The sequence below is a fragment of the Xenopus laevis genome, chromosome 3S, assembly GCF_017654675.1.
Source record: "Xenopus laevis strain J_2021 chromosome 3S, Xenopus_laevis_v10.1, whole genome shotgun sequence".
Lineage (NCBI taxonomy): Eukaryota > Metazoa > Chordata > Amphibia > Anura > Pipidae > Xenopus > Xenopus laevis.
In genome coordinates, this window is record NC_054376.1 from 83,896,116 (window position 1) to 83,910,422 (window position 14,307).

The 14,307-nt window shown below is 34.4% G+C and overlaps 1 protein-coding gene across 2 annotated transcripts in view; it reads left to right on the top strand.

The window, feature by feature from the left end:
• Positions 1-3,164, top strand: part of tmem117.S (transmembrane protein 117 S homeolog) — a 75,835-nt gene extending 72,671 nt beyond the window's left edge. For both annotated transcript variants that reach the window (XM_018254485.2, NM_001096969.1), the window contains exon 8: positions 1,664-3,164. In XM_018254485.2, the coding sequence (XP_018109974.1) occupies positions 1,664-2,283 (620 nt within the window). In that variant the 3' untranslated portion in view covers positions 2,284-3,164. The remainder of the gene's footprint in view (positions 1-1,663) is intronic.
• The last annotated feature ends 11,143 nt before the right edge of the window (positions 3,165-14,307 follow it).

A 14,307-nucleotide genomic window follows, 5' to 3' on the forward strand; every position in this document is an offset into this window, starting at 1 on the left:
GTAAAAACACTATTGCTGTTGTGGGTATATGCATTTTGATAAGTAGACATCCAAAGCCTCAAGTTACTGAGAGGAAATTAGGGAAATGGGGAGAAATGCATCACTGGTGGTATATATTTCCCCATTAGTATCGTATAAAAGTCTCTCTAGTGTAGGCATCTTCTCTTCCCCAATCCATTAATGTAAACAACACTATAATACACAAAAGCCTTGAATATTTTGTACATTATATCCTTATCAACGGTGACTAGTGATGTCATCAGTTATAAACGGTGAGTAGTGATGTCATTTTTGTCATACAACTCACTAAAACTTGTGTATTATAATAAATAAAGTATCCCTTGTTGGAAAATATGAGTATTTAAGAAGTAACCTCTGAGTTTTATGACCTGTATAAAATATAATAAAATATAATGGTCATTGAACTCCTTGTGACTTATAATATCCTTATATTTTACTATAAGGGGTACTTTATTCACTATAGTATCATCCCTAGGAAGGTCTGCAAATAGCTCTACCTGTGTGGCAGAAAACATACTGGTTCACATTTTCATGTGATAATCTCAGGAGTTACAGTATTTTGAACTTTCCACTGTCGAAAAAAAAATGACTTGCAGAGAGTAGCTGGAGCTAATAGTGTACAGGATGCTATACTCATTCTTATATATTCGTTTTTTTTAACTTTTAACTTTTATAACTTTCTAACTATCCTTGCCTTTTTAATCTTAGCACTGAAAATAGTCTTAGAGTACAATTATTTGTGTGTATAGCTGTGCTTTAAAACTTATCCAGCAAAGAGGCACATGGTGGTTTAGTGCAAGGAGCAAATAAAGAGGAGGGAGTATTAGCACCAGTAATTGTGAAAAGCATTTGGAAGGACACAATTTTACTCTTACAGCCTAGATAGCAGAAATAATGCTTGCTGTATAAAGCTGAAAAGGCACAAATTGGCTTATCAACTTTTTATATTCATACTTTATTGCATAAGACACTTTATCATGGACTATAACAAACAAGGGAAAGTTGTGCTCACCACTAATTTTTAAAACCATTAGGCGGGGGTGCAATGAGGCTGTGACCACAAAATTCACACAGACAAATACAAGAGTCCTCTGCACTCAACCCGTTATCTATATATCAAGGACATTGAAACATTTTGTGCCTCAAGCTACTAAAAATGCCTTCCCCTTTAAACAAAACAGGGATTGTTTGTCCATATATTGCAATATATTTAAGCTGGCCAACTACATCAAAGTCATCCACTTTATAATGGACAATTATGTCTGCTTGAGAGAAAGATGTTTACTGCTTGTTCAGCTCTCCCAAATATTTGTGGCATATATAATATATCAATTACAACTGCGTGTCCAGGGATTTTGTTTTCTCTAGACCCACGTGACTGATCCTAGGCCTTTTTCCCAGAATTCCTTCAGCTTTGCAAAAGATTGAGGAAGGTATCTTCTCCACCAAAATGCTTTTCTAGAGTTTTCTATACAAAACAGAATATGACGCTTTCCTAGCCATTTGGAAATCAGCAAATGTAGGATGATAGTCTGCACTACAGCGAATATATGGCACTGTCAGGACTGTACACATTTTAATGTTTGAATGATCACCTGTAAATGTAATGGTTATGAAAACTCTCTTTTTTTTCACCATGCAGGTAAATGGTTTAACTATGGCATAATATTTCTCGTGCTCATCCTTGATCTTAATATGTGGAAAAACCAAATATTTTACCAGCCATCCGCTTATGGCCAGTATATAGGTCCAGGACAGAAGATATATACTGTTGAAGACGCTGAAAGTTTACAAAACCTCAACAAGACAACGTTAACGTATGAATGGCGATCAAATAACACAGACCCATACACAAACAGGTCCTACGTAGAGGGGGATATGTTCTTGCGCAGTAGGTTTATTGGGTCAAGTCTGAATGTTAAATGTCTGGCCTTTATTCCAAGTCTTATGGCTTTTGTCTTATTTGGATTTTTCATATCATTCTTCGGTCGGTTTAAAAAAAGTGAACAAGGGATGGAAAATAAAGACAAAACATACACACGTATCAATAGGAAATCCCCCTCTGAGCACAGCAAAGAAATGGGAATGACTATTGAGAATCTGCAGGCGGTCGTGGAGGAACCTTTATACCTACACGATCCAACTTTAATTTCAATCAGGACAAAATCCAGTGAAATCTCAAATTGTCCTTCTCCTTCACTGACCTCTGAGACACTGAGATCTTCAGAACATTGTATCTGCACTGAAGACTCTGAAAGCTAACTATGGTACAAAACACATGGCAATAATGAACTGTTCTGTGTGAGGTTTCTTATTTTGTAATAGAAAAAAAATATATATATATATTTAAATTTGACAGCACTTAACCACTTGTCCTTAAAGGTGCTCACAACTTGCACACTTTTGTATTGTGCTATACGTGCCTCTGTTGTAACATTCCTTAGAAAGTAGTTACACCTCAATAGTATACAAGCTAATGCGACATTAGTTAGCATACACATATTTACAGATGAAACGCTGTGCCTTGATTATATCATACTTTTCTAAACCATGTTTAACTACTTTTCATTTTTTTTATTCACTTTATGCTTTCTTGATTTGCAGTTTCGGAATAAATAATAAGTGGATTTGTGTAATGTGATGTTTATAGGATAAGTGTAAGTGTAGATTAGATTAAGTATAAAGGATGCATAGTGTATCAGCAGAGTGCATGATTGTACTTATACTATGACCTTTGGGTTTGGGAGTTATTATATAAGCTATTGTAATATAGTAAATGCCACATGTAAGAGAATAAGGTAACATTTTAAGGTAACATTTTGAAGGATTGTACCATGTTACATAGCTCTTAAAGATAGATTACTGGTATAATGGATGTTTATAACTGGAAAAGTCTGTATCATTTTGTGAAACTGCATTTTTTTGCCCCTAATAAAGGTCCGTGGGGGAGATATTTTGAAAGGTTGAACTTGATAGAATAAAAATGCCCATATTAACGCTATAACTATTCACGGCAACGGTAATAGGTCTGCCCAAAACATATTAAAGTCTTAGGGAAAAATACAACAAGAAATGTTACTGCCTTACATTATAATCAGCACAATGTTCAAGAAATCAAATAATAAAATGTTACATAAACCATATTGTTGTATTCCATATTATTTGTTATGATAATAATATATTCTTAATGGCTGAATACACATTGAAAACACCTTGAGTGTGAAATAGTGTGCTTATCAGGCAATCTTTAAAAACCTTTTTTCTCCAAAGTCACACTCATGTCTAATAACACTGCTGTACTGCTCATTGGAATTTCATATGAATACATTTGCCTGTGATTTACCGGGGAAGCATTCTCTGTTGCTATTCAGTATGCATGCAGATATGCTGCTTAAGGCACAGCACCCATTGCTCATTCGAGGTACACATCATCACTTATATACAGTATGATTCCTTGTAATTAGGAGAAAACCTAGGCGGAACCTGGCCTACCACTTCAGACTAATGTGGTATAATTTTTTATGTTAGAAATTGATATTGTTTTTAAAAACACAAACCTACTGGGACCCTCTTTAATTCATCATGATACCAGGGATTATGATGCGTGGCTTGAAAATCAAATATAAGGAGCCATTCCAAATATATATATATATATATATATATATATATATATATATATATATATATATATATATAATCAAAGAGGTAAATAAACCGCACTGCCAGGACTTCCATAAGATGTGAAAAAGCAAAAATTATTTTATTTTCAACGTTTCGGCTCCCAACTTAAGCCGTCTTCCTGAAGACGGCTTAAGTTGGGAGCCGAAACGTTGAAAATAAAATAATTTTTGCTTTTTCACATCTTATGGAAGTCCTGGCAGTGCGGTTTATTTACCTCTTTGATTATTTATAATTTAACCAGCACCTAGGCAGTGACGATCACTTGGGAGTGCTCCAGATTGTGACTTTGGATATATATATATATATATATATATATATATGCAAAAACACCACTTTCAGTGCAATTGTTTCAACATTATCTTTTACACAGTACTGAGTATTTGCGAAAATATGTTCATGAATTTTTGTTCAGTCTTTGAAGTTTCCTTTTTATTGCATCAGAAAGTGACACTTTGTAGAGCATACAGTGAGGTTCACTGATAAAACTTTCTGATAAAATTCTTGGAAAATAGCATTGCTGCAAGGGCTCACAACATCATTGAAATCCACCCTTAAGTACAGTAGCATTATTCTTACACCCTAATTGTAGCATGTTCCCTCAATAAATGTTTTATTTTAATTAAATCATTTTTTAAAACAATTTAAAGGTTTCAACATATTGGTTAGGGTCTACCGTAGGGATATATATATATATATATATATATATATATATATATATATATATATATATATATATATATATATATATATATATATATATATATATATATATATATATATATATATATAGTCATGCATGTGGCTGGAGCACTCAAATCATTTAGGTAATTGCCCAGGTGCAGGTTATCATGAAAAATTCATATAGCAACAAAAACCGCACACAAAGGACTTGTAAAGTGCAAAAAAACCCAATTTATTGCAACGTTTCGGCTCCTGTACTCGAGCCTTCTTCCTGAAGAAGGCTCGAGTACAGGAGCCGAAACGTTGCAATAAATTGGTTTTTTTTGCACTTTACAAGTCCTTTGTGTGCGGTTTTTGTTGCTATATATATATATATATATATATATATATATATATATATATATATATATATATATATATATATATATATATATATATATATATATATATATATATATATATATATATATAGACCAAAAGTACTATACAAAAAACCACAATCACAGGACTTGATACTGGTGCAAAAAAAAAAATTATCTATTTATTTCTTACGACGTTTCGGCTTCTATTACTGAAGCCTTTCTCACTTGAGAAAGGCTTCAGTAATAGAATCCGAAACGTCGTAAGAAATAAATAGATAATTTTTTTTGCACCAGTATCAAGTCCTGTGAGTGTGGTTTTTTGTATAGTACTTTTGGTCTACATAACCTTTGATTACTGCACCCAGGCAGTTGACTTTGCATGAATGAGTGCTCCAGCTTTGTAAAAATATATATATATATATATATATATATATATATATATATATATATATATATATATATATATATATATATATATATATATAAGCAGCAATGTGTATTTCCAAGAATATCCAGGGAACAAATATGTTTTTGTCCAAAATCTCTTTCCAAATGACATTGAAGCTGGGCTTCAGGAACCTCTAGGAGGGCAAATAGGCATTCTTTCTATTCTCACTTGAATTAGCTTTCAGGCTGAGACTCCCTGCTGCCCCACTGTTTTGGAACCTCTGAATTAGACATTTAGGTTTTATGTTATTAATGTAGTTTTGTGTTAAATCTGTTTAGGTTACTTCAACGAAGCCTCATTATTTAGTTACTCTAATTTGTAGCCGCAAGCATTCCCAGCAGCAATGTAGTAAATGTTAATGGGCCATTTATATAAAGGTTAATTGATCCTACTTTGTATTTCGGGAGCATGACTCCTGATCCTGCCATAAAGCTATGTTGCTTTCCAAAAGGACAATGCTTTACTCAATATGACATATTATTTTCAGGAAAAATACTTTTTCAAAACATTAACAAACAAAAGAAAGTTGTGTTCACCACTAATTTTTAAAAACATTAAGCAGGGGTGCAATTCACATAGACAAATACAAGAGATCCTGCACTCAACCCATTATATATATATATATTAAGGACATCAACACATTTTGTGCCTTAAGCTACTAAAAACGCCTTCCCCTTTAAACAAAACAGGAATTGTTTGTCCATATATTGCAATATATTTAAGATGGCCAACTACATCAAAGTCATCCCCATAGTTGGCCAGCTTAAATATATTGCAATATATGGACAAACAATCCCTGTTTTGATTAAAGAGGAAGGCGTTTTTAGTAGCTTAAAGAGAAGCTGACACTAAAAAACTTCTTTTAAAATAATGATTCTTCATTTGAAGTTACCTATAGGTCATGCTGACTGTTTTCTCCTTAAAGCTTTTTTTCAATTTATAAATGTAGTTCTGCATCTGACTGTGGCCAACTGTGGCAGCCAGACTGTAGCTGTCTCCTGCTTCCTGTCAGAATGTAAGCTTGATGATGTCACAAAGGGGCGGAGCTTCTCGTTCCGTTTCCCTTGCAGCTTCTCCTGCCTGCTGCAAAGGGCTCTCTCTCCCTCATGCTGAACCCCCTCTTTTTATCCAGCAGAAGAAATCAACAGCAAATCGGCAGGGAGTAAGGCTTTATACCAACTCTTTCTTATTCGTTTGGCTGCACATTTTGGCATGTAAAAATTCTGATGATTACTGCCTTTTGGAGCTGTTTAATGGATTCATTTTCCCCCAACGTGAATAAAACTGTTTCCTGCCCTCAGGATCAAAGCTTCCTTTTAATATAAGTATTGTACTTTGTTATTACTACATTAAGCCTCTTAAACTACGCTCCCAGACACTACCCCCCTCCGCCACTTTTTGCATCACATCCCACAAACTCCGCCCTTTTTGCATCACAGCCCGCCCCTTTAGTTCCCGCCCCCACCACTGGCCTGTAATTTTTTTTTAGGTGGCAAACCTAGCTGGGAGCTGTTCTTGTGATTTCCGGCCAATTCAACTTTACCGGCCAAGTTCACAATTGTCTCCGTTTGCTCTGTGTTTAGGTCTTATTTCTGCAAGTTCCTACTTATGATTCTTTCCTTTTTATTTTGATTGCTAAATATATTTGACTGCCCCATACCCCTGACTACTATCTGTTTTTTGTCTAGTACAGTACCAGATGGCTTAATCTGAAGGGGAAATAGATATGAATAGCATGCAAACAGAGGAAAGAGCCAGACTAAAAGACACATTGCTTGGTATCCAATTATATACTATCATTATATTTATAGCCAGTATTATGGATTGGTGCCATGCGTCTCATTTAGTTTGCTAAACCATAAAGCTAAAATAGTTGTTCATTGTAACTTTGAGCAATTAGTCCCTTGTATGATATACGTGTACCCAATGCCTAGACAGGTGCTAGTAATGTAAGTAAAGAATACTGGCTGATTTGAGTTCAGTCTCTGTAAATAAATACTCCTTTCATTACAAGCAGAATAAGATTGAAGTTTTATTCTTATTTATTTATCTATTTAATTTCTCGAATGTATGGTGATTGAACATTTCTAATTTGAAATCCACTGTCATAATTAATATGTAAAATACACACATCAAGTGTACTGCTTTGTAATGCCCAAATTGTGCCCTAATAGGAGAAGAAAAGAAGCTAAATTTGTGGCATATCCACATTTATGGCATATAATAAACAAGGCTTCTTCCAGATTAACAGCAATAGTTAGAGATGGGTGCATAATTCTGAGTAGTAGGTATATTTCACCACCTGAGGCAGTGCAGAGAAAACTTGGGAACATTTTAAATATTCTTACTTTGTGCTACTAAATTTATATTGATTTTTTTAGGCATAATCTATCCTAGTTTAATAGAACTTAACATCTACCCCCATATATGATATAAGGCACTGTTTGTCCATGTGCAGTGACCCAAAATTAGTGAAATGTTTGCTTTTAAACCAATAAGTAATTAGTATCTGCTGATTGGTTGCCTAGACCTAGTTGCCTTCTTTAGTATTTCTGTAGGCACATTGTAGTTAGAAATTAATTTCATGTTAAGTTTAATTGAGGCCTGTATAATGGAAAAAAATACATTTTAAAAACAATGGTGATTTTTGTATTATATTTAAGTGTACATTAAATATGAATGGAAGTAATAAAATCTGCAATAGCTAAGAGCCCAGAATCATTAACGATTATATGCTGGTTTGAAAAGATTTGATGCTGGTTTGTATTCTGATTGCAGATACTTCTAATTTACTCTTGGCATATTCAGTCAATGTATAGAATATGCATATGGTACCGGTTGCTACTTAATTATACAATGAATTTGTTTTCGTCTTCCTTAAATTGATGTATTTTGCATAATTAATCCCGTCGTTGCTTCATGGAACACCTGCAGTTTGGTGAGAACATTGTGTTCTTTAAATAGATCAACATTTCCAACTTAATTTATGTTTAATCTGTCAAAAGGTTTTTTATGGCTTTCATGGTTGCTGTACATCCCTGATATAAAATCTGCAGAGAGACCTGACTCAGTTTACATATTGTGCAACTAGTGGAAAATAGGCATTCCTTATTTTTGCTTTTTCGCTGGTATATAACAGAAGATCAGCACAGGTAATTCTCATTCTTAGTCATATTTAAAAATGACCTTCCACATACTGTATTGGATTTTGAACAGATATACTGGTAAAATATATTTTGACATACAGGTATGGGATCTGTTATCCGGAAACCCATCTTCCAGAAAGAGCTGAAATACAGAAAGGCCATCTCCCATACACTCCATTCTTTCCATTTAATCCAAATAGTTAAAAATGATTTCCTTTTTCTCTGTAAAAATAAAACAATACATTGTATTTTATCCAAACCAACATATGATTGATCCTTATTGGAAGAAAACCAGCCTATTGGTTTTATGAAATGTTTACAGGATTTTCTAGTAAATGGGGAGACACATTTATCAATGGTCGAATTTCAAATTCATGTGAGTTTTTTTAAACTCCCATGGATTCGAAATTTGACTAATCAAAATTTATTATTAAAATCAAGTTTTTTCAACTTGGATGAATTCTAATCGAATTCGATCAAACTTGATTCGAGTTTTTTTTCTCCAGGAAGGCTGCAAACATCTCCAAATTGATCCTTGGTCTTCTCCCATTGACTTAAACAGCAATTCAGCAGGTTTTAGGTGACGAATAGTTGAAATCTTGAAAATCTAATTTGATCTTTTTAAAAAACTCGAAACCGAGTTTGGATAACTCCCTAGTTGAATTTGTCAGTTTTGACCATCAAAAAATTGAAATTATGAATTTTCAATTTAACCCTTGATAAATCTGCCTCTAAAAGAAGGTCCCAAGCTTTCTGGATACATCCAGAATGTATCCTCTACAGCTTTTCTAATTAAATATTTTATATTATTGTATTTTATTTTTAGTTCAATAGCTTGTTTGACATAGGCCTTAGCCATGTGATAGCTGTAGAATCTAACAAGCTGTTCAGGCTCCCTTCCTAGAAGAACCAATGTTTAGGGGTTGATGTACTAACGTTTGCATTTTTTTAATTTCACGTGTATGTCACAAATTACTCAAAACCACAAAAACTGATATTTGTTATGCATAAAAAACTATAAAAAGCTCTAATACAAAATTCTTTCATCTAAAAGCTCACAAAGTCATGTAGAAATCAATGGGAGCTGTCCATTTTCAATTGTAAAATCTTTATTTGCTTTAAGCATTTAGAGGTTTCCTGGGTTTTATTTTCATTTCTAATTACACAAAAATTCTTTAAAAAATGTGGATTTCAAGGTTTTTTCCGAGTCCTTCCTTATATCATTTGTGCTTTTTACATTCGGAAGATTTAATAAACAAGCAGACTGACACTGTTGTCTGACACTGTAGTATAGGTGGTGTATGCCTTTTACTTTCTGAAGAAACAAACAATGAAAACATCTGAAAATAATAAACCAATTGAGGTATTCAGAAAAAAAACATGCCATTCCAAGAGAAGGTGAATTTAATATCAGGTGGGACCATGTGTCTTTTGCTAAGTTCACAGTTATTGATGTCAATTTGGTTAACAAGGAATTGAATTCCTACAAGGGATTACTCTCTTATCAGACCATATTGGACATAAATAAAAAATTAGATTAATTTGACTTTGAATAGATTTTCATTTTCCATAAACAGACTAGAGCTTCAGCTAAAATAGATGACTTGCTTGGAAAGAACAACAGTAATTAAAATACCCATTTTTTTTTTTTTTACTGTCCATGATTGTTTTGGACTATTTTAAATATTTCTGTCAGTGGCGGAACTACCAGGGGTGTGACTGCACTAGGGCCCACACCCCCTCAGGGCCCGCTGGCAGTTCACGTGCAAGCAAAAACGCTGCGAAATTCGTTTCAAGTGGGGCTGCGCTGCCTGCACCCGGGCCCAACAATATAGTTCCGTTACTGATTTTTGTGTTCAGAGGGCTCGTCTTCATTTACAAAAAAAGTGAGGTAGTGGATTCGGGAAAAGCCAACATTATTTAGTGTAAAATGGAAGATTTACAACAAAACCCTTACAAATATGGTATCCCTTATCTTGAAACCGATTAACCAGCTTTATTAATATTATGATGAAATATTCAGACAAAGACTGATCAGTGGTCATTTTGAACTGTTATTATTCCACAGATATTAAGTGATCTTGAAACCTTTAAGATATGTCTGATATCAAAACTCACACATCTTCTTAAAGCTGTTACAGGTGTGCTGACTAAGGAACAATCTGAAGGGGTTATTAAGGATCGGTCTATTAAAGGTTTAGTTGTACAAGGACATCCTATAGAAATAAAGCATTCTCATTGAATGAGGGTTTAGCTCAGGTGAATGACATCACTACAATCAAAAGTCCTTTTTTACCATCATATCTGAGGAATATAGAACATTATGTTGATTGAGATATCATGTTGAACAAGATAGAGAAATCGCATTTGTGTATTTTTGCATAAATCATATAACAAAGTTGTGACTCTTTTATTCTGCTTGGTATTTTATCTGCTTATACATATATACGTTTTATTTGATTTATTTTTTTGTAAATGCATATGTTTCATATGCATTTACAAGACACAGTATGCCTAAGGGGTCATTAACAAGTGTACCTGCAAATGGACACAGTGGAGAGATGCCTATTGATGCAATCCATTAAGGTTCTTTTGCCAGTGCATCTATCCGGCCTCTTCGGATGAATGATGAGAAAGTGCATTCCCTGACGCTGGGGAACTGTAGAGCTATCACCACCATAGCTCCAGGCTTCCTATAGAGGGTTGCATTGGTAGGCGCACCAGATTTGCTACCAGTGAATTGAATGCAAACACAGCTTAGATTGTGCTCTCCAGAAGTGATGCATCACCCACTCTGAAAATGCTTCCAATGCACCCAACTGACATCTGCATGGAAGATTAATTATGTACATTTTGATACATTTCCAACAATTACAGCAGACACAACTTGTAGCATTAATGAAATAATGCTAGAATTCTTGGAGAAGACACTGACTTCGTTATGTATAAATGAAAAATGGTAGTTTACATCTAAAATTTCACTCTGCACACTGCACTTGTGTTAGTAAATGGCCCCATTAACCTCTGTACTTAATGCCTACCTTCAGCCTTGTGCATGCAGACGCTCTTAATTATCTATTCTAAATGATGAGCAATTAAGCATCCTGCATGGGGGTGAATACCCTTTGGCCCCTCACAAACACACTTTAAGATTAGCCTGACCATCTTAAATTTTGTCAGTTGAAACTCTCTTTTACTTTGTTGTGGTGGAAGGGAGTTCCTACTCTAGTATAATACACCCATGTACAGCCAAAACAGCGTATATGTTATCAATAATGCATAATGCTATTGTTTCCTAATATAAAAGAGGCTGTCAGACTCGTAGCGGCAGACGCGTTGCGTTTTTTTGGCCAAAATCTTTGCCAAAATGGCAATTCGGCAATTTACTAAAAGGCGAAGAAAAAAAATTTGTAGCGAAAAAGCTCAGCGGTAGACAAGTTTCACCTCATTTCGCCAGGTGCAAATTTATCAAAGGCTAAACTTTCCAATATGTAACCCTTTTCACCAAAGTCTACTTTATCTGGTTCTACCTAGGAAAAGTTAAGATGAAGCTACAGCCTCAACATTACTATGCCAGTGACATCATATCCCGTATTCAAAAAAAGTCATAAAAAAGGAAAAATGTTGGCGTTTTTTATACTTTGATGTGGGATTATATGTAACTGTTTAATATGTTATTTAAACTTTTTTTAACCATTTAAAGCTCATGCCACATTTGTTTTAGGGCAGGTTCAATTTTAGGTCAATAGAGGATCTCTTTTGTCTTTATTTTGCTTCCTTGGACATTTTTTATTACAAGTGGCCACTTCCAGCAATTTCACCATTACTAATAAAGTATACATATGACCTTTATGTAGCTGCCATATTTAAATTGACGTAAGTAAAAAGTAAAAGTTTCTCTAGGAAGAAAGTGACGCTAGAGAAAATTTGCTAAGGAACGTTTGCACTGATGAATTTTTTGCTAGCGAAAATATATCAGCGTTCATTTGCTGAGACATATTTTTGAATTTTGATGAATACACATAGTCCTAGCACAATAACGTCTGACGTAGTTTCGTGAAGTATGGTGAACATTTCCAAATTGAAAATTCTGACCTAAGTAAATTTGCCCCATAGTGCATCCTAATGATCTCAATAATAAGAGAAACAGGCATTTCGACCACTATTACAAGTACCAAAGATACCAATTGTGCATCCTTAAAATGAAGCTTAATGAGATGTCTATAAGATATTGTCACAGTGGGCAAAATGCTGATGAGCCTCTGGAACAGCAGTCTCAGAGTCTTCTCTGTATCTGGTGACAAGGAATGGACAGGATCCTAGTTTTTGTCTTGGCAATAGAAGTGAAACCAATGCAGAGTGCTGATGAGTTAGTTCTGTCGGATAGGATTTGGAAAAATGCTAGGGCAAAATAAAGCAAAGCTATGACTATGACTGTTAAGAGAATATTTTGCAAGAAGAAATCAGAATTCCTAGACGTTCTGTGCTCCATATATAAATCATCTCATGTTCTGTTTACAGTACTATACAAACATCTTTTTTTTTTAAAGGAATACTTTATATTATTAGAAACAAGGATATTATTTACACTTTGGTTCCACAGAGAAATTACCAAACTGTAGATTTTTTAAAGATATAAACATGGAGGAGCACAAGCTAAACTTGTACAGCAATTTGCCCGGGTTCCGTAAATAAAGCGACATAGTACCGCACTCAACGGGAATACATGTGAAAAAAATCCTTTCATAAAATCTTTTTTCATCATATCTTGATTTTTTCACATGTATTCCCGTTGAGTGCGGTCACTCTATATATATATATATATAATGTGAACAATATCATACAATATGTAACAAATCAATAAATGTATATAACATGTAACAGCATATACATATATATATCTTGCCACTTTGAAGCTTTAATGCTCAGAGGGAATCCCTCTATCAAAGTTTAAGTGAGAAGATTATTTGTAGTGAAGATTCCATCCAGCCCAACTGAGGGTAATGTTATTATGCAGGCACAGACTCAGGCAAAAAAAGAGATTGGAAACCCTGTCATCGTTGTCATATTGTGTACAACAGAAATCCATTTTCCCAATAAAACTCGGAATAAAGTAAGTAAGCCAATTGCCAATAAAGCTATGGATAATTAACTTCTGTAAGTAAGCCAACTGCCAGCAGAGCCAGAAATAGATTTGTTGTCACTCTTACCCTCTCCCTATCTAACCTCCACTTGTTTTCATTAAGCTGCTCAATTTCCTTCTGCAACCAGCTAAGAATGTCAATACGTTTACTTGCATAAATCACTTTCTTCTCTAGAGAAGCCTGAAATACAAATGTTAACGTTGAAACATTAACTAATGTTTATATGCCATTTTCTTGTAAATGAGCCGCATGTTAAAAAAAATCTCCATATACATTGCTGGATCGCATTTATTTTGCAGTTTACTAGAATACCTAAAACGTACTGTCCAGACCATAATGATATGGTTGTGGCAATTGTGCAATAAAATTCACATGAAATTTGCCAGTGGCTGCATTAATGTTTTATTTGCTATAATAAAAGCCAGAATACGCTATAGGAAATTTTGCTCATATGCCATGGCCACTGGTGAGATAAACTTAAAAACTCTAATATACAGGGTCCAAAACCCTAATGGGTTTGATGTTCATAGCCAGGGATGTATAAATCCACATGCTCTCCTCTGAAATTGCCTAGGGGCCCAGTGTGATCTAGCTTTTTTTTTAATTATTAGCTTTATTTGCTTTAAATGTTTAATTTTATTTGCACTGTTGGGTCCGTTTGGGCACACCTGCTGGGAGAAGAAAGTAGCAAGGTGCATTCCCGGATGTGTATAGATTCAATGGTGTGTGCTGAACTTAACCTTTTCATGTCAAATGATGAAAAAAATCATATTAGCTATTTTGCCTTCTTGGCTAGCAAGTGGCAGGTTTTATATTGACCTAAG